Source organism: Hyaena hyaena, unplaced genomic scaffold, assembly GCF_003009895.1.
Source record: "Hyaena hyaena isolate Hyena2069 unplaced genomic scaffold, ASM300989v1 scaffold_614, whole genome shotgun sequence".
Lineage (NCBI taxonomy): Eukaryota > Metazoa > Chordata > Mammalia > Carnivora > Hyaenidae > Hyaena > Hyaena hyaena.
In genome coordinates, this window is record NW_024081244.1 from 811,769 (window position 1) to 836,306 (window position 24,538).

At 43.7% G+C, this 24,538-nt stretch overlaps 2 protein-coding genes across 2 annotated transcripts; one reads left to right on the forward strand and one right to left on the reverse strand.

Annotated features, from left to right (window-relative positions):
- Positions 1 to 3,642: 3,642 nt before the first annotated feature.
- LOC120248804 (histone H2B type 1-C/E/F/G/I) lies at positions 3,643 to 18,810 on the reverse strand. Its single transcript, XM_039257286.1, has 2 exons — positions 18,369 to 18,810; positions 3,643 to 3,841 (listed from the first exon to the last, which is right to left on the reverse strand). Exon 1 carries the CDS (start codon positions 18,756 to 18,758, stop codon positions 18,378 to 18,380), a length of 381 nt encoding a protein of 126 aa, XP_039113217.1. The 5' UTR covers positions 18,759 to 18,810; the 3' UTR covers positions 3,643 to 3,841; positions 18,369 to 18,377.
- A 276-nt stretch (positions 18,811 to 19,086) lies between these two features.
- LOC120248801 (histone H2A type 1-E) lies at positions 19,087 to 19,542 on the forward strand. Its single transcript, XM_039257283.1, has one exon. It carries the CDS (start codon positions 19,087 to 19,089, stop codon positions 19,477 to 19,479), a length of 393 nt encoding a protein of 130 aa, XP_039113214.1. The 3' UTR covers positions 19,480 to 19,542.
- The last annotated feature ends 4,996 nt before the right edge of the window (positions 19,543 to 24,538 follow it).

A 24,538-nucleotide genomic window follows, 5' to 3' on the forward strand; every position in this document is an offset into this window, starting at 1 on the left:
GACTTTCGCTTGGGTCGTGATCTCGCGGTTCGTGGGTTCGTGCCCCGCGTCGGGCTCTGTGCTGACTGCCAGCTCGGAGCCTGGAGCCTGTTTCAGTCTGTGACACCCTCTCTCTCTGGCCCTCCCCTGCTCATGCTGTCTCTCTCTCTCTCTCCTAGAAATAAATAAAACATTAAAAAAATAAATAAATAAATAAACATTTAAAAATTTTTTAAATAAATAAATAAAAGTCATCAAGTATTGAATATCAAATGTAGGTACGATGCTGTTCCAGGATTGAGGGACATAAAAACAAGATTTTTTTTCAATTGAGAAAGAAGTGTTACTTGTTCTTTAAAGAAATTGCTGTTTTCCTTATTTGGGAGATAAGATTTAAATATATGCACTGACAACAATTCTTTGGTGCGAGATCAACATCTAAGACAATAATGTGCCCAGGGTTTCAAGATGGAGAGCTCTCTTTGAGAGAAGGTGGGAGGGAAGATGTCCTCTTGTTGAGTCAGATGGACCTGAATGACTTGTTCAGCCTGTTTCTGCTGCTCCTTATGAAACTGAACACCTTCAGAAGGAGTTCTAGAAACTTCTCAGAGGACAGAGGAACTAAACCCGCCACCATCTAATTAGGAAGCAGTAAAAGTGACTAATCTAGAAGAAAATCTTTTGCATAGCCAGAAAACCCCAAGAGAAGCCACTCAGGTGATCTGATTTCTGTTCTTCCAGACACTGCGACCTCGCCTCTCAGCTATTTCATGTAAGCCCAAGCAAGTGCTTACATCGTGCTGGTTCGTAAGTTGTGAATGACACGCATACAGACTTCTGTCCTGAACCTTTGTACTACGTGACTGAAATGATTCTCCTAAGCCACATAGATGCTAATGAGCCAGTCTTTGAAAGTCCAGGCATTAGAACTTGGGGTGAATTTTCTGTCGCACCTTAATACAGAATATGGAATCGCCAGAAAAAAAGTAGAAAGTCATTTTTTTTTTTTTTAACTTCTGGATACTAATCCAGTAGACTCAGATGACACCTGCCTATTTCCCCTTGATCTCACCCCTTCTTCCAGCCCGGTGCATAGATTCGCCCTCCAGAGGAGCTAAAGACGGCTGAGAGGTTGAAACCTACATGGAGGTGGAAACTGCATGGCTGACCACACAGGGTCAGAGAAGCCTGTGTACTTGGGTGACATTGACAGCTCCCCAGGGCTCCTGACAAACCACCCTAGACCTCCTGCTGACTGGGAAACACAAATCTCTTTCTAACTAACGTACCGTAGACGGGTTTCTTTGAAATGCAGACCAGAGCACCCATAACTGATATACAAATATTGATTCGGTAGATACTACCTTCCCATGAGCATGCCAGCCTCACGGACCTGGGACTTTTGTCTACCATGCACACTACCCACCCTTTCCATAACAGCGCCTGGTATGTGGGAGTGGCTCATCCTTGCAGACCCTCTGAATGGATGGATGGACATATGGTCCATCTAATTTCCACCTTTGTCTACTATCTTTCCTTTATTAAAAATAATAAACATTTTACAATATATATCTTTCCAGTTTAGTTAGCTGTCCAAGGCACTACTCTAGAACCCGTGTGAAAGCCTGCCTCACCACACATACAAACCTCAGTGCTGTAAGGAGAGCATTAGGCTTTATATCTCTAACCACTGTATAGGTACACATGGTCTTGCACACAATTTTCATTGTAGTTTTGCATGAAATGCAATGCTTTTCATAAGTGAGTGATCAGAGCGTATTTATTTGAGATTAAGCATTCATCTCCTGGTGACAAGTCTTAGTCTAATGTTGGCTCTAGAGACACGTGGCTCTTGACATTCTCAGACTCCTGTCTGCTTATGGAGCAGAGGAGCCCTGGCCTTGAAATAAGGATCAGTGGGTTCTCCCACCTTGCCAGTTTCTGACTCTCGACAACCTTGGCCAAATATAACTTTATTTCTCCTGGTCTTACTCACTCCCCTTGTCCGTATGTCACAGCAGCGACACTGTCTTAGTCTCCTCGGGCTACCAGGACAAAATGCTGTAGATTGGGTGGCTTAAAAAATAGAAATGTATGTCCTCGTAGCTCTGGAGACTATGATCCAAGATCCGACTGTCAGCGTGGCCGAATTCTGGTGACAGCTCTTTTCCAAGCCTATAGATGGCTGCCTTCTTGCTCTGTCCTCAAATGGCTTTTTTTTTTTTTTTTTTTTGTTTTGTTGGTGCGCGCACGCCAGGAGAGTTAGCTTTCCCTCCTCCCGTTCCAGTAAGGCCACCAATCTTCTTGGATTAGGACCTCACTTTTATAGCTTCTTTCATCTTAAATGGCTGCTGAAGCCCCACCTCCAGATAGAGTTCCATTGGGAGGTAGGGCTTTAACATGAATTCTGGGGGAGGACATAATTCAATTCACAGTACCTCACAGAGCAGTTAGAGCCTCTAAAGAGGCAATGTAGGTAAAAGTACTTTCAGTTACACACAGCCAAATGCAGTTCATTATTCTAGCACAGTCCTGGGCAGGGAAGTCACCTGACTGATGAACACTAGTTTTTGATCATAACCAAAGAGCCTGCTTATTCTACATATGGTGGCTTCCAGTGGGATAATTGTGGTCATGAGCATTATCTGGTGCAGTCCATGCCTTACAGGATAATGGCTAATGAAAACATGGGGAGAAAGTATTCTAATAATGAGGGAGATTGACATTTCAATTATTTGGGGGGTCTCTGTCAGGTTAACAATGCTTTAAAAAAATTCACAGTGTAAAAAGTATGTTGGGATTATAAATTGGAATGCTCCTTCTAGATGGCAATTTGACAATGTATGTATTAAGAGCCTTTAAAAAATGCTATGACCTCGTGATTTAGTATTTCTATTTCTAGAAGTCTATCCTAAGGAGATAATCACATATTCACACGAAGATCATCTGTATGATCTATAATGCATAAGAATGGAACTCAATCTAAATAGCCAATCACAGAGGACTAATCACCCAAGGAATGATATATCCATAAAAAATTGTATTTCTAGGGGCACCTGGGTGGCTCAGTCAGTTAAGCATGTGGCTTCAGCTCAGGTCACAGGTCATAAGTTTAAGCCCCACATCAGGCTATCCGCTGTCAGCATGGACTCTGCTTTGGATCCTCTGTCTCCTTCTCTCTCTGTCCCTCCCTTACCTGTGTCCTCTCTCCCTCTCTCTCTCAAAAGTAAATAAACATTTTTAAAAATTGTGTTTCTAAGCATATTACTTAGAAAATTATATATATGTATCTATGGTATGATACCTAAATTTGCATATGATATATGTTATAGGTGCATCATATATATTCATATTCATCTATACATATTTGTCATATACATATTAAAAGGAGATACCAAGGCACCTGGGTGACTCAGTAGGTTCAGCTGTCTGACTTCAGGTTAGGTCATGGTCTCCTGGTCTGTGAGTTCAAACCCTGCATCGGACTCTGTGCTGACAGCTCAGAGCCTGGAGCCTGCTTCAGATTCTGTGTCTCCCTCTCTCTCTGCCCCTCCTCCACGCATGCTCTCTCTCTCTCAAAAATAAACATTAAAAATTTTTTTTGAAAAAAAAAAGGAGAAACCAGGAGTTATTTTAATTTCTTCTTTATATATTTTTCTTTTTACAAATTTCTACAATAAACACTTAATATTTTTATACTCAGAAAACAAATATTTTAGCCAGGTTCTTACTGAGCCTTCCATGATCATTAAAAGTATTTCCATGTATCTTCTTGCAGTGTCACTCGTTTTATGCATGAGATGTCATGGTGTTTAGCAGTGGCCAGTGGTGGGAAAAGATGTCTAAAACCTGTAGGCTCCTCCTGTGAAAAGAGAGAGATTGATCAGTTCATTTCTATAATTCATCAGATACCTGACATTGTACTTGAGTTGACACAGCTGTTGGTGGCGACTCTCTGTGGTAAACTCACACCCTCTAGCACGGGAGTCTGTGTAGACTCTTAAATAAAGGTGAATATGGTCTAGTCAGTGTCTCCTAAGTTACATTTGAGCTAAGTCTTGAAGGACGAGTAAGAATTTGTCATGTTAGGGTTTTTCCCAAAGGTAACACGGTGACAAAGACCAGGTAGTGGGGGTCGTCTAAGATGGGGTGTTGGAGGGGAGTTGCCGGTGAGGGACGAGGAAGGCCCTTGCATGGCCACAGGTTAGAGTTCAGGTGTGCTGTTCCCACGCGGAGCAGCTGAAACTGTCCCCAGAAGCCACCCTTCTCCCAGGGGTTCATCCCACTGGGCTGCTAGCACACGAAGTCCTCCCCCAGCAGCTTGTAAGTGAGGCAAATGAAACACATCTAACGGAAATGTACCCAAATCAATGCTCGGTCTGTTTCTCGGGATGCTGTAAAATGCATTTTTCCTCCTCCTCCTGACCAACAAGCAAAGGCAAACCTGGGTTTATCCTCCACAGGCGTCAAACCCCACGCAGGAAGATGTCTGTGGGGCTCCCTTGTTAGGGAGCCCCTTCAATGCCTGCGGACTGACAAGACACCTCCATGCGGTGGGGAGAAACGGCTTCCGCGACAAGTGTTCACACACCTGGCAGATCTAACCACTCATAACTGTAACCCATGCTGGACACAGCAACACCCGGGCGACCAGTTCACTTGACAAAGACAGGGACTTGGCTGCACGTTTTGTGTGGACTTGTAAAAGGGCCATCACAGTCACATTCAGGTAAGTTTTAGGAAAGATTTGCCTGAAGCAGAGCCAGGTGGGAGTGTGGGGTGGGCGCCCCCGGCGGAGGGGATGGGGGGGTGGGACAGACAGGGAAAGGCAGTTCTCTCTCTAGCTGGTGAGGGGCAGTCGCCCCCACACACCACTAACCATCGTCTGCTGACTCAAGGAGTGACCTCTGATGTCCTGACAGTGCATTTCACGGACTCACCGTCCCTCCCGATGTCATGGTCTTAACAATGACTAGTGCTACATGTTGTTTTAAACCCCGATGAAAAGACTCCAGATTTCAGGCCTGCGCTGGAGGGAAACACGGCTCTCTCTCTGGGAGCTCACACTCACACTCACACATAATCTTTCCAGCTCACACCCGAATGAGCACACTGACTCTGGAACCAGAGAAGGAGGGGCGGGTTCTCGAAACACTCTAGAGGTAGAACGGTGGACTTTGATTTCTCTCGCTTTCTTAATCACTGGTTCCTCCTCCCCATGCGCTTTCCAGCTAACATTTTATTACTTGGGAATTCACCGAGTTAACAGAGCAAAGGTTTAGAATGGTGCCTGGCTAAGTGCTACCCCAGTGTTAGCAACTATTGTCCTAGTAAGCATTTTAATTAGGGGACATAAGAAACTTACAGGCACTGCCACACCTGGCCCACCTTTCCCTCCCCACAGTGTCTACTCCCTTCTCACATCCTATGTAATTACATCTAATAACTATTGTCTATTGTCTGTCTTCTACAGCCATGATGCAAGCTCCAAGATGGCAGTGACCGTGATCCTTTCCAGAGAGACAGTCACTGACGATGGCTCCCTTAGCTAGAGAGTGGTCCTCTAATCAAAATAATGTGGACAGAATAACATGTGCCACCCCCACCCCCCACCCCGGGCCTGGGCCAGGAAACGCTCCTTTTTCTGTCAGCAGGCTGGATGTCCGGGCTCCAGCAGAGATCTCTAAGACCAGGGACACCTGAGACACAAGGCAGAAGGAAACAGTCCCAGAAAGGCCAAGCGCCATCCCCTCATTGTGACAGGACACTGTGCAACATTGTGTAGCAGACGGACACATTTCCATTGGGGTTAGCCACTAGGTTTTGGGGATCCGTTTCGTAGAACAGACCTTGTTTTGACCCAGGCTTTTCTCATGAAGCCGACTCAACATTGCTGTCCATAGTAGCACCTTGATCATGGATCTGGTCCCCCGTCAAGCCCGGCGCACACTGGGGCCGCCTTCTCAGAGCCCATTCCCTGTTCATCACTGCAGCCCCGCCTCATTGGCTTCATGCCTTCATCCTGCCTTTGTTGTTTTGTTTTGTTTTGTTTATTTTGGTTTTTTTTTTTTCGCTTTTTTTTGATGACACAGCTTTCTAACACACCAGATATTTGGGTTCTTTATTATGTTTTTCAATTTTACCTGAGTCCTAGCTATTCAAGGGAAGGGATTTTGTGATTTTGTTCACTGATACATGCACACGGGAACTTGGGACACAGTGGGCATAACACAACAATTAGTGAAGGAATTGATTCATTCAGTCACTTGTGCACGCGGCCCGTGCCAGCCCCCGAGACACCGTGGTGACCCCGCCAGAGCTCAGCGCCTGTTGGACAAGAGCTAGACAACGGCCACAACTTAGCACAAACGGTGCAGTGATCACACCAAACCGATAGGGGACGACGGGCCAGAAGACGCCTGCGGGATGACGGTGGGTAGGAGTTTCTGTGCAAGAAGGAAGAAGAAAAATCTAAAGACAGAGGCCCGCCATATGTGGGAGGCGGGCAGCTGGGAGAGCAGGTGTGCAATACAGACGCAAAAGAGAGGGGAGGGGAGGGGAGGGCCCAGTCACCGGGCAGAAGAAGGACCTGACAAAGTGCGTTTCATGCATCTGGAGAATCTGAAGGTAAAATAACGGTCTCCTTCAGGCGCTTTCCAGACCACCCATGGTGCCTCAGTGCACATGCCCGCCAGACAGAGGCCCCACTGCTCCTTACCCTCAGTTCCCACTGGTTAAAACTTCTGGTCATTTTAGGGAAGTGAAAAGCCTCTGTATGATATTACAGTGATGCATATATGTTATTATACGTTTGTCCGAGCCCATAGAATGTCCAACACCAAGAGAGAACCGCAGTGGCAAACTGTGATCCTTGCGGGATCGTCATGTGCCCGTGTAGGGTCATCCCAAAAAAAAGCCACTTTGGTGAACGGATGCTGCTCATGTGGGAGGCTATGCATGTGGGGACTGGGGGTGTATGGGAAATCTGCACCTCCCTCTCAATTTTGTCATACAACTAAAACTGCTCTAAATACATACACACACACGCATATATGGATATATAAGCTCTAAATATATATACAAATGTAAAAGCATATGTATGCCCCAAATGTATAGATATAGATATATGGATATGGATATGGATATAGATATAGATATAGACAGATATGCTCTAAACACACACACACATACAGGAAAAATTTCCAGTCCACTCAGTCTTACGTATGTTTAGAACTGAGTGGACCAAATGCCATCTCTGACCCTTAGAATCAGGACCCCTGAGCACTCTCCCCACACCCTCCCAGAGCCCTTACCCTCATGCTGGCCCGGTATCACTGACCCACCTCGAGGGAAGCAGCTTTCCTTCCACGCGTGATCTGAGAACCTGCAGCACCTCTGTACCATTCTTTTTTTTTTTTTTTAATTTTTTTTTAATTTTTTTTTTTTTTATTTCTATGAGTGAGAGAGACAGCGTGAGCAGGGGAGGGTCAGAGAGAGAGGGAGTCACAGACTGAAACAGGCTCCAGGCTCTGAGCTGGCAGTCAGCACAGAGCCCGACGCAGGGCCCGAACCCACGAACTGCGAGATCATGACCTAAGTGAAAGTCGGACGCTTAACCGACTAAGCCACCCAGACGCCCCACCTCTGTACCATTCTTAAACACCCAATTTTATTTATTTTTCTCAACTGTAAAAACTATATTTATTTCAGTGCATTAAAGCCCAAATGTGTGCGTGTTTTTAAGCCTAGCGCCCAATACCTCTCGCCACGGCTATTTAAGCAAGTCCAGTAGTAAAAGGGATACATTTTCATCTTCAATGTTTTTATTTTTATATGTTGTCCCACAGCTGAGTTTGGGCCAATAATAAATAACCTAGAAAAGAAGTGAAAAGAAAAATAAGGGAAAAGAAAATAAAGGAGAAAGTGAGGAGAGGAGGGAGAAAAGAAGAATGAGAACAAAGGTTTATCCTTGTTGCTTTTGAATCCAGTTCTTTTACTTGGAGCCCTTGATAGAGTCAGAAAACAAATTTCGGCCTGTTAAGTGATGAGGTCAAGGTTTCGCACCACTATCCCTCCTCTAGGTACGTCTGGCTGCTCATCAATGAGACAAGCACCCTCATTGGTGTTCCCCGGTCCTGTCAGAGCCCACAGTGGGACATCTGACACCACCAATAACCACAGCGAGATGAAGCAGGCCTTTCATTCACTCCAGTACAAACTGCTACCAAAGTCTCCAACTGAGCCAACCAAAGCCTTCCTCTTCCTCACTCAGCTCGTTTTCCAGATTTACTCTCTTCTCCTTAAATTATGACAAACCCACAGTGCTTGAAGATATGTCAAGTTGATTGTCAGAGACTAGAAATTTTCATCAGAGTCTAGAATATCTTGCAGGAAAGGTCACAGGCAGATGTGTATTCGGCCCAATTTCTTTTTCTGCTTAGTCATCCAGGATTGCCCAGAGTGAAAGTTTGGAAAAGACAATATTTAATGCCTTTTAATTTAAGACAGCTGGGACTACTTAGCAAAGTGCTGAATCTACACACCCTTCCAAATCTGGAAGAATCAAGACAAATGTAGGTATCATTCTTTATGCCCTTAGGAACAGGACCAGAAAGGCCATTAAGTGTGGGACGGGGGGACTGCATTCTTTTTCAACCTGCTGGACCAAGGTAAAGACGGTGGAATCAGTTGGTATTCTTTTTATATCAAATCACTTGTGAAATTCCCATGATTTAGGAAACACTGGCTGTTATGAAGATAGTCATAAGCTGCCTTAGGTCCCTTTAGGGGTATAAAAAAGGCTATAACTGAAATTTGTCAAATATCAGCAGACGCCGAGCACCTACCATGTGCCAGGCACTCTTCACGGTGCTTTCTATGCAGTAAAGATCTTTAATCTCCACAAACAGCTAGGAGGTAGGTGCTATTACCAGCACCCTTAAGACACAAATGAGGACAGGGTGCCTGGCTGGCTCAGTTAGTAGATCATGTGACTCTTGATCTCGGGGTCATGAGTTCAAGCCTCATATTGGGCATGGAGCCTACTTAAAAATAAAAAAAAAAAATTAATTAGCAAAAAAGACACAAATGAGGACACTGAGGCACACAGATGAAATGAGGATTTGCCTCAGTCTCACAGCTAATAAGTAGTGAGCTGGGGGCCGAACCTGAATGTTCCCTCTCTAGTCACTATGCTTTTTCACCATGGAGCTATTTTACTAGCACAATACTGTTCCTGACACAAATATGTTATATTTGGTGTTTCATTTAGCCCTCACCCCATCTTCATGAGCAAGTAATTATTACCACCCAGAGGCTCAGAGTGGTAGGTTTCTTAAGCAGTAACTGAAACATTTAAGTAATTATTAGCCTGCTCTTTTCCTGTGTACAGGATGTCAAATAATACATTCATTTCCCTCAACAAAATTTAAAAAAGATGATTCTCTAACAGAAAGGGGGGAGAAAAGCCTGCAGAATAAAAACAGGGTGTCATGTTTGTGCATTATTTTTAGTCTGGACAATCTGTTCTTACATAGAGCAAGGAGGACTTTCAAAGAAAATAATTAGCGATTCTTCCAAAACTCTTGAGATGGTCTGTGAAGCAGGCTGTCTCTGCACGGCAGATTCCTCCAGCCCTCAGTCCGCTCTGCCATCTTGAGAAGGTCATATCGCCACCGTTGCTGGCAAAGGAATTTCTCAATTCCTCCACTTTGGTCAAAAAATGTATGAAGGCAGTCACAAATATAACAAGAAGTATTTGAAGTCCATATAGTCTCCAAGTATTTAATTGGCTTGTCTTATTTAGAAGAGTTCTCAAAGATCATTTTGATGTATTTTAGTTTAACATGAATCATTTTTCCTGATTATTGTGTCAATTGTAATTTGAGCCATAGTCAGAAGTAAACTGCAAAGCACTCATTCTTGTTTAGAAAATTTTAGTCAAGGTCTGGAGGTCTAAGCTCTGAGGAATCTATTCTGTTCTATTCTATTCTATTCTATTCTATTCTATTCTATTCTATTCTATTCTATCCTATTCTATTCAATACTGAGGAAGACCAAATCCAAAACTGAATTGTTGGAAAGACTGATACTGGAGAAAAAGACAAAGCAGAGAGGAAGAAGAAGAAAGAAGCAGTCTACTCTAGACCTCCTCTTGATCTGTAGAATCTCAAGAGAAAGCTTCCTACTTTCAGAATTCTGGAGAGCGTTCAGTGAGTCTCAGATTGTGTTTCCAATGGGAATTTATACCAAAGTGGTGAAATTCTAAATATGTCTGCACTGAGAATCAAATATCCATCTGTCCTGGAGCATAAAAGCAATATTTTTAGTTAAAAGTACTGCAGATAGCCCTTTCCACCATTGGTAAAAGTTGACATTTCTATTTTATTTTATTTTACATTAATTTATTTTATATTATTTTATTGTACTGTATTGTATTCTACTCTATTTTATTCTATTTTATATTTTGGACAGACAGACTGCCACACGCAGGGCCTCATTTGGATGTGTCTGGAATCATGGAAGCTTGACTCCCCTACTTCCTCCTACAAATGGACCCTGAGAGCTTGTTTGGAGGTTCTAGCAGGACAGCACAGAACTTCCTCCTCTACCTTAGACCACAGAATGGCCCTCCTGGATCTGGGAGGCTCATCCTCTTCAACCTAGAGCAGCCCTGAGTGGGACGCACATGGAGCGGAGAGGGAGGAAGGGGACACCAGCCAGACCAGCCAAATCAACCCGGAGACCAGCAGGGTGACAGATGTTGCAACTAGCTCACCATCACACTCTAAAGCTGACATTCTTTGAGTCTCTTTACATATAGTCTTTAATAGTGTATTTGGTAGAAATGTGTCTGGGGACATCTTCTCTTCAAAGGTAACTCCCATTTGTTCAATTATGATAGTGAATAACATTAGTTATTCATAATATCTGACAATGTCAGAACACCCCAAAGCAAAACACGTCAAAAGAGAAGAGAAACCAAGTCACATGGATCTTTGGTACAGTCTCAAATAATAAGAATTTATGAGAATCTTCAGGTGTGGACACATTATCATTATTATCAGGGGAAAAATTAAGTTTACGTTATTTGGGGCAAATTTTACTTTAAATTCTCTTGTTTTATCTTCTCGGCAGATAGGGGATGATTGAACAGATGTGATTTTACCTATGATCTCATTTTTATCATCCATAAGTAGTAAAGGTATTACCATGTGGGAAAAAAAATCTATAAACTTTAACAATAACATGAAATTGATTCATTAACGTGGTTCTGGAGGTGGGGGTTGAAGCATTGCCCCACCTTTATACTTTTGCAATTTATATTAATTATAAATAAGGTGAGATTCAATCACTTGTCATGTCTTTGGCCCAAACAACATATTTGTAAAATTTCAACTGGTTTGTGTCTGTTGTGGGAGATATTTCTTGTTATGACTATAAAGTCTGGAGATGGTTGGACTATATAAGCAGCATAAAAGATTTGTGATCATCAGTTTTTAATTTTTTTTAATGTTTATTTTTGAGAGAGAGATAGAGACAGAGAGCAAGCAGGAGGGGCAGAGAGAGAAGGAGACACAGAATCCGAAGCAGGTCCAGGCTCTGAGCTGTCAGCACAGAGCCCGACATAGGGCTTGAACTCATGAACCAAGAGGCCATGACCTGAGCCGAGTCGGGGGCTTAACCAACTGAGCCACCCAGGTGCCCCTGTGATAGTTCATTTTTATTGAGGGGCTGGTTATATTTGCTTTTATTTTTAGAAATCAAACTAGAAGATTGTGTTAAAGTATTGATGGTGATTAAAACTTTAACAGCTGCTTTTCCCACTGCAGTTGGGGTATTTTCTTTAGCATTACCTTTAATTGTAACTACTCAGATTTTCTTAAGTTCCTCCTTTTCCTCTCATGAGTAACTATCCTCCCCCGAATCCTGCTGCAATACTGGCTGAGCCATTTGAACAAGTTAGAAACTCCTTGTTTTCATACAAGTGAAAGCAAATGAACGCCCACAGGCATATCTACCATAAGTAAAGCTGTCGACTCTTAAGCCTTGAGCGAAATGACATTCTCATATCTGAGCTATTAAGCAGACTGCGTTATTGACTGTATAGAACAGTTTAGTTAAGACATAACAGTAAAAATCTACTTGGATTATACTTCAGAAACAATTAATTGCCACATAATAGGTCAAATTGTAATTATGGTAGGACATCAGACAAACTGGCATAAAATGAGCTTAGTGTGAGAATAGTTTTACAAAGTTATACAATTTACTCTCATCAGCAGGAGGTTGGGAAGCTGGGTTTAGATTGAAAAATTCAGAAATTTGGGATGGTTGGATGCTCAATCGGTTAAGCATCTGACTTCAGGTCGGGTCATGATCTTTCGGCTTGTGAGTTCAAGTCCCACATCAGGCTCCTTGCTGACAGCTCAGAGCCTGGAGTCTTCTTCAGATTCTATGTCTCCTTCTCTCTGCCCCTCCCCTACTCATACTGTCTCTCTCTCTGTCTCTCTCTCTCAAAAGTAAACAAACATTTTAAAATTTTTTTAAAAAGGAAAAATATTTTAGGAATTATATAAAAAATGCAGACAGAGCAGTGAGTTGGTAGTCAATAATTGAAAAATACCTAACACATCTCATTATTTTATCATCCCTCCTTTCAGTAAGTTGTTGAAATAAATCATTGGTTATCCAATGGCTATCAAGCAAGGCCAGAGATATTTTTTGGTGTAAAAGAAATCTTAATGGTTTTACTATTTTGTATTCAGAGCTTGAATCTCGGATAGGTAAAAAATAAAAATGTCAGAGAAAACTGGTTCTTACATTAAGATGTAAACATAAATCATAGGGATATAAAAATGGGAAAATGGTTGCAGTCATATTTCAGAGTGACTTGTAAGATACAGCACAAAGTGATGGTAGCAAGTTCTTTGATGTGAAGCACTTTTGTTAAAAATTATCTCACGTTTGGCAAAAACACAATATATTGAAAGTTCCACTTGAACGCTGAATTCTTCTCTTTCTTGTAGTGTTTTTTGTTTTTGTTTTTGTTTTTTTTTTAATGTTTTATTTATTTCTAGGAGAGAGAGACAGCGTGAGCACGGAGGGTCAGAGAGAGAGGGAGACACAGAATCTGAAGCAGGCTCCAGGCTCTGAGCTGGCAGTCAGCACAGAGCCCGACGCAGGGCTCGAACCCACAAACAGCGAGATCATGACCTAAGCGAAAGTCGGACGCTAAACCGACTAAGCCACCCAGGCGCCCCTGTTTTTTGTATTTTTAACGAATCCTAGTAAACCTTCCTGTACATGTGTTTAGATATAGCCATACCATAGATAAATATAATGATGAATTCATATAATGAACAATTCAAAGCCTTTAACTTCACTCTAAAGTATATTTAATCAGCATGAATAAAACACATATTAAACTGAATTTACTACCTTAACAAACTGTAACAACTTCCTAATAAATAAACACACTAAACATAGCCATGAGGTTGTGTGCATATTTGTGTCTCTCTGTAGCTCTAATACTTAATAGAATCAGAATTCTGTGTGTTAATAACAGCCCTTAAAAGAAGCAGGTGTGGGGTACCTGGGTGGCTCAGTCAGCTAAGCATCTGACTTCGGCTCAGGTCATGATCTGACCGTTTGTAGGTTTGAGTCCCGTGTCGGGGTCTGTGTCGGCCTTGTTGCTGACAGTGAGGAGCCTGGAGCCAGAAGCCTGCTTGCGATTCTTTGTGTGTGTCTCTCTCTGCCCCTCCCTTGATCATGCTCTGTCTTTCTCTCTCTCTCAAAAATAAATAACCATTAAAAAAAAAAAAAAAAGGGACGAAAAAGCAGGCGATTGTGTTCCCTGGTAGGCATGAGGAAACTGGGAGCCGTCCCAACCTGCTGGGCCACTGGCCCCACGGGTACACATGACATTCACTTTTACAAACTTAAAGTGACAAAAACAAGTGTATATATCTACTTCCATTCTCCTGTGACATCTACATGCTCTCTAACTTGTTAATCTAAGGTCATTCTCAACCATGTAAAAATAAGGGCCTTGCATAGGTCAAACTGTTTTTACGGATGCATATTCTGTACCCACTAATTCAGAAATTGTCCCGGTCTTCAAAGAGTAGGCATTAAAATACTCAATTTAATATATGTTGAAATTCTTACAGTTACCTATAGATTGTGAATTCAGCATTTAAGCTGACCCAGAGTTTTTGTGATTTGTATGCAACACTATAAACATTAACTGTTTTAAAAATATTATCTATTATGATTTAATTTAATTCATTGTATAATTTACAGATGTGTAATTTTAAATAAAATAAAGTGATCTTAACTCTTCTAACCAGTAAACCAACTGGAAGAATTTAATAAATTCATATTAATTAGGGTTGTTTCCTTTTTTTTTAAGAAAATAAACCCTAGACTTATATGAACTAGAATATCATGCGAATGTTACTTTTCCATCATGACAATAACAAAGAAAAAGACATACAACCATTTCTAAAGCAAAACTGGTAATCCAGTGAATGTATCCCAAAAGTTACCTAGATTAAAAATATGTGATATTTTCCTATAAAATTACATGTCATGAGCTAAAAATGTTACGTTGTTCAAAAATAATAGAGAAGTCCTGTTTTGTTTCTTATCCTATAACCTCTTAACTAAAACCATCCATTAAATTCACAGTTCAACATTCCTGTTTTCTCCGAGTTATAGTTTAAAGGGATAGCACATTTAAAACACCGAGAGAACTTTTATTCTGATTTGAGTTTCTCTTTATTTTTTTTTACATTTTTATTTAAATTCCATTGGGGCGCCTGGGTGGCTTAGTCGGTTAAGCGTCCGACTTTCGCTTAGGTCATGATCTCGCGGTATGTGGGTTCGAGCCCCGCATCGGGCTCTGTGCTGACTGCCAGCTCAGAGCCTGGAGCCTGTTTCAGTCTGTGACTCCCTCTCTCTCTGACCCTCCCCTGCTCACGCTGTCTCTCTCTCTCTCCTAGAAATAAATAAAACATTAAAAAAAAAAGTGTACAAAAAACTCTAAAAAAAATAAAAAATAAAAAAATAAATTCCAGTTAGTTAACATACAGTGTAATATTTGTTTCAGGTGTGTGAGAGAGTGATTGGACACCCCCACATCACCCCGTGCTCATCACAAGTGCATCCTTACTCCCTATCACCTATTTAAGATATTCCCCCTCCAAGCTTCCTCTCTGACAACTCTGTCAACATGTTCTCTAGAGTTAAGAATCTATTTCTTGGTTTGCCTCTTTCTCTCTTTTTTCCCTTCGTTCGTTTTGTTTCTTAAATTCCACATATGCGTGAAATCATATGGCATTTGTCTTTTTCTGACAGACTTATTTCATTTAGCATTATACTCTCTAGCTCCTGGTTTCTCTTACTTTAAACTGTGTTTTTTATTCTTATATAAGGCATTGAAAATTGAAGTTTAGGGGCGCCTGGGTGGCTTAGTCGGTTAAGCGTCCGACTTTCGCTTAGGTCATGATCTCGCGGTTCGTGGGATCGAGCCCCACGTCGGGCTCTGTGCTGACAGCTCAGAGCCTGGAGCCCGTTTCAGTCTGTGTCTCCCTCTCTCTCTGACCCTCCCCTGCTCACGCTGTCTCTCTCTCTCCTAGAAATAAATAAAAAAAAAAAAAGAAAGAAAATTGAAGTTTAGTTGGTAATTTATTAATTTCTTGCTGAGGTAGAGAGAGTAGGCCACTTGCTCAAAGTTACTTGTATTCACAAAACAGAAAATATTCTCAATCGTTGTGCAGCTTAGAGGAGCTAATTGTGAAACTGGAATGAAAGTTAAAGCAGGTAAAACCAGAGCCACAGACTTAAGCACATTGATTGGTTTGAAAAACACAACGCAACAAAATACAAGCTTAACTAAGAAGCAAATGTAATTAAGACCAGAGATCCCTCAGCAAATACCATTGCTGAGCATAGAAGTAAATTCTCTGAGATGCTTCTAAGTTTTGTAGGAAATTCTCATTTCCAGTGCCATAGGCCTCACAATAAACACATTAAGATTTAGAAACTATTAAGCATTTGTTGGAAGAGGGTATTGGAAGCCTTCACTGTCGGTCTGACTCAGTAGTCTGATTTATAATACCATGTTCCTTCTCTCTGCTCTCTAACCTTAAAGAACCTGGAGCGACAATTTGGCACTGTTCAATCATAAACTTCAGAGGCTTCTGCTTAGCAAGACACGGGCCTTTGTAGGCTGGAGATTTGGTTAATTTGTTCTTTCTGTCATTAGTCTCCGGCAAGGCCCAACCACTTTATTAAAGTCAAAAGTGATTAGAGATTGCCGTTTTATATATGCAGTATCTTTGAAGCAGGAATGCTATTTTTGCAGATACTGATAACTCTCTGGAGATTTAATGAGCAAACACAAGAAAAGAATGTCTTCAAAAGATGAAAGAGACTCGTCTTTCGTTTCAGGAATGCACAGCATACAAACATAAAACACCAAGCCCAGAGGATCACAGTAAAGAAAACACCAACTTCCTGCTCATGTGTTCTCAAAGGCCAGAGGATATCAGAGCAAATATCAGACAAACACAATCGACCCCAGCAAGGTTAACAAATGAACTAGACTTCAGGTTCCCTGTCCTCTGCCACCAACTAATCTCTTCCTGATCTGACATAGAACCATTAATGTGCTCCCAATCTGCACAGTGCAATCAGAAAAAGACCCAAAATAAGAAACAACTTTAGGCAAGAATACATTTCAACATGCAGGAGCATAAAACTCCAAACTGTCTAGGGCTTGACAAGGTACATTTCCAGGTCACACATTTCAATTGATTCCTATGGTAGGACTTACATCCTGGTGTAATCTTCAGAAATAAATGGTCAAGCGGGGCGCCTGGGTGGCTTAGTCGGTTGGGCGTCCGACTTTCGCTTGGGTCATGATCTCACGGATCGTGGGTTCGAGCCCCGCGTCGGGCCAGTTCAGAGCCTGGAGCCTGTTTCAGTCTGTGACTCCCTCTCTCTCTGACCCTCCCCTGCTCACGCTGTCTCTCTTTCTCTCTCCTAAAAATAAATAAAACATTTAAAAAAATAAATAAATGGTCAAGTAGTTCATGATTAGCCTGCCCTTCACTTGTATAGAGGGGAGAACAAGCTACAGAATTATTTTCATCCAACATAGGCAAACCAGAATTTATATAAGAAAAAAAGGGGAGAAGACACAGGGAAAAACAAAACAAAACAAAACACTTTGTAGTCAGCCTGGTAATAATGAACCTGCACATTTCTGGGGTAACCTGGTTCATTAACAGTTAAGTGGTCAGTCTGAATTGGACCTTCAGTCCTCGAGCAGGCTCAATAGGCACATAGGACCGAATCAAAATCCAGTTTCAGTTGTTGACTCAGGAAAGCTTAGAGTTTAGCTAGTGACAAGCATCTGCCACTGTCTTGTATTTTGCACTTCCACCTTAAGTCAGAGCCACACCATTTCTAGAAACTCTTTCCAAGTTCCGCAGCCAGAGCTGTGTTCAAATGGGGGCCTGCATGGTGCCAGATAGACCTTTAGCTTTCTTCCCAAGTGTCAAAGAAAAGTGCAGATTTTAGATCACGAGGCCCTTAATGCCAAGTAACTTTGTATCTAAATCACGTAACATTTTATCCAAAATTATACAGGTCTTTGTGTCCTTTGTAACAAAGTTTCTCTGTGCTTTCCCATGTTTTTAATGAAAAAAGCATACCTCACGCCTTAGACTTGAATAAACAAGTGGAGAACGCGCTTTTTTCACCTCAAAACTTTTGCCTGGAGCAAAGTTCATGAATGAAGGGCTTAGAGTGGAATTTCCCAGCCTACAGACTGCCTGAGAATCTGGTACAGGAAGGTTCCCTATTGGGAGACTAAGTATGCCAAGTTCAATGGCGTCCTTCCTGCCGTTACACCTCACTTCTCTGCCCCTCCTACTTGCCTTCAGTCCCGCCTCCCTGGAGACAAGTAAGCCAGGAATTTTGATCAGTAGGTGGATCCTGACTGCTGACTACAAGCCACCAGCCACCTATAAAGGTTAAGTCACATCAATTAAGACCAACAGCAAGGAGACGCGAAACAGCATAGTTTCATTGAAGACTCCCAAGTATAGAGCAATAGGCATTATCATTTGGCACAGGAAAGCCGGCAGAGCTTTATATCACCTTCAGTTCCTAAGTATCTTACTGCCATTAAAGAGGGCGGGGGGGGGGGGGAAGCTACGAATTCCTACATGTGCAGTGGTTTTTCTAAGGTAGGCTATTTTCAGGCAGGATACTTTGCAAACTTCACCATGCAAAGTTAGTGTTTGATCACAGCTCTCTTAGTGGCCATGTGGGTGGCTCTGAAAAGAGCCTTTGGGGTTGGGTAACAAGACGCTTACTTGGCAAGTTCACTTGGAGCTGGTGTACTTGGTGACGGCCTTGGTGCCCTCGGACACGGCGTGCTTGGCCAGCTCGCCGGGCAGCAGCAGGCGCACGGCCGTCTGGATCTCCCGGGACGTGATGGTCGAGCGCTTGTTGTAATGCGCCAGGCGCGACGCCTCGCCCGCGATGCGCTCGAAGATGTCGTTGACGAACGAGTTCATGATGCCCATGGCCTTGGACGAGATGCCCGTGTCGGGGTGCACCTGCTTCAGCACCTTGTACACGTACACCGAGTAGCTCTCCTTGCGGCTGCGCTTGCGCTTCTTGCCGTCCTTCTTCTGCGCCTTGGTCACCGCCTTCTTGGAGCCCTTCTTCGGGGCGGGGGCGGACTTGGCGGGCTCGGGCATGGTCGGGAGGACACCGGACGCGCTGGAGACAGACAGCGGAAGACAAATAGTAGCCGCAAAGCGCGGCTTGCCCTTTTTATATAGAAGCCCTTATGCAAATAAGGTGTAAGTTACAGCCCTAGGTCTCATTGGTGACTATTCAAATGACATCAATAATCAGCTCTGCCCAATCACGACGCAAGGATCGCAAAGCTGCATTCTCATTGGATAAACTAAAGCCACAACCCTAACCAATGCCAAGTCTCTTTTTTCGCGCCCAATAAGGGTTATAAAAAGTGCTGGTCTCGTACCCGTTTCACTAGTTACGCTTAGAGAACCCAGTTTCGTGATGTCGGGACGCGGGAAGCAGGGCGGCAAGGCGCGCGCCAAGGCCAAGACGCGCTCGTCGCGGGCCGGGCTGCAGTTCCCGGTGGGCCGCGTGCACCGCCTGCTGCGCAAGGGCAACTACGCCGAGCGGGTCGGGGCCGGCGCGCCCGTGTACCTGGCGGCCGTGCTCGAGTACCTGACGGCCGAGATCCTGGAGCTGGCGGGCAACGCGGCGCGCGACAACAAGAAGACGCGCATCATCCCGCGCCACCTGCAGCTGGCCATCCGCAACGACGAGGAGCTCAACAAGCTGCTGGGCCGCGTCACCATCGCGCAGGGCGGCGTCCTGCCCAACATCCAGGCCGTGCTGCTGCCCAAGAAGACCGAGAGCCACCACAAGGCCAAGGGCAAGTGATCTGGCAGTCCTCTGAGCTTCCGAAAGCGCTCTCCTACCCAAAGGCTCTTTTCAGAGCCCCCCACCACTTCAATAGAAGAGCTAATATCACTCTAGGTTAAGGTGAAAAGTAAAGGTAAGTTCGTTCGCTTTATCCCAAACCAGGATAGATTCTTCAGCCTTTGGGGAAAAAAAGGTCAAGTTTTAAAGTCCCTCCGACTTTCTGGGTAATGACAAATTGAATATCCTGACGATTTAATATGCTTGCTGACTTCACGATCTATGCACATCAGTCGAGTAGCGCGTAACTTTCGCGAAGTTGTTCGCATATTCGTGAAGGTAAACTTTACCGAGTAACGCGGTAACTCCCTGGCCCTTCCTAACAACTCCGTAAAAGAGTTAGCTTCTTTTCTCGTTGGTTTTCAGAGCATTAATCAAACTTACAGGAAGGCCTCAGAAGTGGGTTTTCCGGACCTACTACATGGTAGTTCACAATACTGACTGAATCCAGATTAGAATTGAAGCTTCTCCCTGTTTACAAATTAGTTGGCCTGTGGCCAGTTTCTAACTCCTGGTATTCGGTCTTGTCATCCATAAACTGGCAAAAGAGTTGGTATTTTCATTAGACTTGTGTGCCAATTAAAGCATTTGAAGTTCATAACCTAGATCAGTGCTTGGCCTTCAGCAAACGAACTAATACTATATTTCCAGAGGCTCAAATGCTAAAGCAGCCGGAAAAAGGTAGATTAGGGCCAGAGGCCTCTCCAAAGCAGTTGCTACTAAGGATCTACAATTAGCTGCTCCCAACACCAAAAGATGCGATCTGGGACGGTGCAAAACTTCCTGCGCTCTTATTCTTTAGGCTTGGGTCTCACCAAGTTGATTCTTCGGAGTGACTCGGTCCTGCTCTGGAGAATTGGTGGGCAAGAAGGCGGAGTGAGCCATGGGTTGCCCATGCCTCTGAGCTTGGAGACTCACGCCACCCAAGAAGAAACAGCCTCTTTCGCACACACTCTTGGAGCTCCCACGGAGGCATTTTGCGTGGCAGCATTTGGAGGATTCAAATCTGAATGTGTGCGGGGGGCGGGAGGATGGAGATCATCTAAACAGAAGCTGGCTCCCAAGGACAAGCCTCCCACTTTCTAAAAGTTGACGCTTGTATAGTGGCTTCGAAGCCGCCTCCACCTTCTCCCAGCCTTGGTCCTCCTCCATCCCAACCTGCCTCTCCCCACATCCCCCAGCCCTGCCTCCCTATCACCCCTCCACGGGCCTGGCGCTCACCTTCAGAAAAAGGGGCTAAGGGTGTCTGGGAGTTCGGTGAAGGCAAAGGGGCAGAACAAGAAGTAAGCACCGTGATTCTAACACGTTAGAATTTTCAGAGTTTTTAGAGATTCTAATGGGTAGGTGGCTGCGACTGCACATGGAGGAGGTACGGCTCGCAGCGTTTCAGACTGAGGTCCACTAGAGGATCAGGTTCTTTCCACCCAGATTTTCTTGTAGGCTAGAGAACTTGGATCTTTAGGGCTGAATTGCTCAATATGAGCCTAGCAAGCCTCTTCATGAACTTTCCCTGTTGATTTGAACCCAGCTCCAACACATAGTAGGTGGTGTGTGACCTTGGACTTGGTGCTCAACCTCCCCCCTGCCTCCATTTCTTCGTGTTCACCTTTGCTCACATAGTGATGAAATGAGTCGGCTCAGCAGTGTCGGCTCAGAAACTAGAGCACAGGCACTCAAGGGTAATGGCCAACACTAAGCACTTTACAGTATCAGGCATAGTTCTACCTGCTTCCAGAAAATTCATTTAAGCCAACAGTCTAGAGGTAAGTGCTATCACTATCCTGACTTGAAAGCCCAGAGAACAGGACCAGAGCATAGACTTACCTTTTCAAAGTCCCTAGGTCAGGGAACCAGTACTTTAAGCACTGGCTGCTCTGTAAGCACTGCTCTCTAAGAGATGAAACCAGCAAAAATTCAATACATACTGGCTTGACTTTGCCCATATATCAGACTGTTACCAACTGCATCCTCAACTGTGAAGAATTCAAAGGAAAGAGGAGAGGTGTTCTCCACGGCATCCACATAAAGGGAAGGAGGTCAATCTTGGCACTGTGTTACCATTGCAGACCCAGGGAGAGAAGCCCATACACTTTTGAAACAAGGGGAAAATCAGGAGATGCGTTGGTAAAGAGTTACAGGACCCGATAAACTAATCTCTTGTGAATGAAGAAGGAATTCGTGAAGATCTGATTTTGAATTCTCCCCTCTGGGCTTAGTAACAAAACCCTGTATCATTTGGTTCATGATCCACTGTATGAATTTTCTTTGTTTCATCTTAAGCAAGACCTCCTTAAAGTCAAAGACCCCATCTTGTTAAATTCATAGTCAGCATAGACCCTTGCATGAGATAAACAAATGAAGACTGGACAGTGTGTAAACGTTGAGCTGAGTCAGCGGCTGGGCCATGAGGAAGCATTTTGTTCCAGAGGCTCGGTGTAGCACCAGAGGAGATGTTAATTAGATACGAGACTAACAGGTTGCTAATAACATCTTCTCTTTGCAGTAGAAATCCCTTCTGAAAATCTACTTTGCATTGGCATCTTATTTGGGGAGCTTCAGAGAAACAGAAGGTGCCCACTGACCAGCTCTTACCTGAGAGGTGCAGCCAAGAGGCTGCTCCCCAAGCAGAGCACTGTTCAGAGGGGTGTCCTGGCTCCCCATCACCACCGTACCTCTCATCCTGCTACTCTGAAACGGCTCTGTTTGTATCCAAAAGCCCTAGCTACTTCTTTGGAAAATTCTCCAGTGAGCAATAAATTCTCAGTAGCTTCAACTGGTTCCCAGCCATGGAGCACGTCTCCATCCGCCAGGCCTCAAGGGTCCCGGGGAACATCATCGCAACGGGGGCGAGTTGATGAAAATGATACACCCAGGTCTTCCAATTACTGGCAGCACCTGGACCCCGGGGACAAAAAGTTGATCTCAGGGATTTACTGAGATGTGAGGCTAAGATAGAATGATTATTAGAGTGTCCCCGACAATGCAGACCAGTATGATACAATAGCACCAACTAGAAACCCTCTTTTTACGTCTTGAAACCACCTATGCGGCTTCCCTTTATTCTGCCCATTATACAGTCAGGTACTAGTTTTCTATGTGTCATTAGAACTCTTTTTTATCAGTATGATGTATTTTATAATCAGAAAAAAGTGTATGTTAAGGTCAATTACTTTATCATCTCAGACTTTGTCATCTGTTGATCCTGAGTTATAATTACTAATGTAAATATTCTTGTTAAATATGATGCATGTGTTTTATGAGAAGGTATTAGGAATTTAACTGAGGATTCCCCATGTGTACCGAAATCGAGAATAAGACATGCAGACTGCAAAATAAAGCAAAGTCACAGGCAGGAATTAGTGTAGTCATAGTAAAAAATATCAGCACTTCATTGGACTCGATTAGGCTGCAGTGGTTTGCCTGTGTGGCAACCTGGGCAGAGGTGGGGTGGGGGCCATCCTAGGGCTTAGGACTAATGCGCGTCACTAGAGTTGAGGCTCTTTCTGAAAGAAGTGAGTGCGCTAAGCCTCAGACCCTTGTCTGTTTGCCTGTCTGCCAGGTGGAGCTTAAACCTTTACCACATCCCCACTCTCGGGGACACCAGGCAGTGGCACGTGAGCACATCCACTCTTTCCCAAATGTGCTGATAGCCAGAACTGAATACAGGACTTGCCTTTGCACCACAACAAATTGTCCCTTCTTTAAAGATTGATCCCAATATGGTCAGACTATCATGCGCTCTAAATTTTAGACCCTTGAAGCTTGGTACTTGTTCCTGATCTTTCCTCTGTCTCCTTAATGATTCTGTCAACTCTGCAGATCCCAAGGCTATCTGTGTGCAACAAACTTCCCATTCTACATGTCACGCCCCGGCTCCTACCCTAATGTGCAAACGTGTCTATACACGTTTCTCCTCAACTTCTTCATGCGCAGCTCTTTTCAGTCTGAATCCATCTAAGACACAGGAGTTGACAATGTGTTCCCGAAGCCTGTTACTTCCTCCTGTCCTTCCCACTCAAGAAGTGACACTACCCTCCATCGATTTGCTCAAGCCAAAATTTTAGGGGCAACCTTCCCCCCTTCCCTTCATCTCCACAAACCCAGACTTACTGTGAGTCATGTCACCTATACCCCAACACAGGTCTTCATTTATTCTCTACCCTCCTTACCACAGCCTGTATGTAGCCTCTGTCCTCCTCTCGGACTTAACTTCATCTCTCCCTTCCGGCCGCACGGGTCCCTCTCCACCCACCAAGCTTTTTGCTGCTTCAGGACATTTTCACTGTTGCTCTTTTTCTCTGAACTACCTGCTCCCTGGCTGTCTTCTGGAGAGCTCGCTCTCACCCTTCAGGATTCGCCTCTTCTTCAGGCCAATTCTGACAGACCGACCTAGACAGATCAAAGACCTGAATACAAAATACAAATATTGGATGAAATTTTAGGAAACACTTTAACCTCAGTTTTTGTACGTGTGTGTGTTTCAAGGGGCAGTTGTTATCAGGCAAGGCAGGGAATGCAAAGCCATGGAGGACAGGATGTGAACTACACAGGCCAGAGCGATTTAAGACAATATAACAGGAGGAAAAAAAAAAAAAAAGACTAAACTGGATATTTTGTATCTTTTATTAAATTCAAGTGTCCAGGGACGCCTGGGTGGCTCAGTCGATTAAGCCGTGCTGACAGCTCAGAGCCTGGAGTCTGCTTCGTATTCTGTGTCTCCCTCTCTCTCTGGCCCTCCCACAATTGTGTCTGTCTTTCTCTCAAAAACATAAAAATAAAATTTTTAATAAATTCAAGTGGCCAATACATATCAGGGGTAAAAAAAAAAAAATAATAACATTGCTAGTGGTTAAGCTTTGTACAGACCAGTAACAATGGGATTTCTTTTCTTCTCTGTGGAGAGACAACCACTGAAACTAATAATACACAGGACTGCTGAGGACAAGGAAGAATTGCCACTGTCTATAGACACTTGACCTTTTGTACAACAAATTACTTCTAGATAAAGAAGGAAACCGGG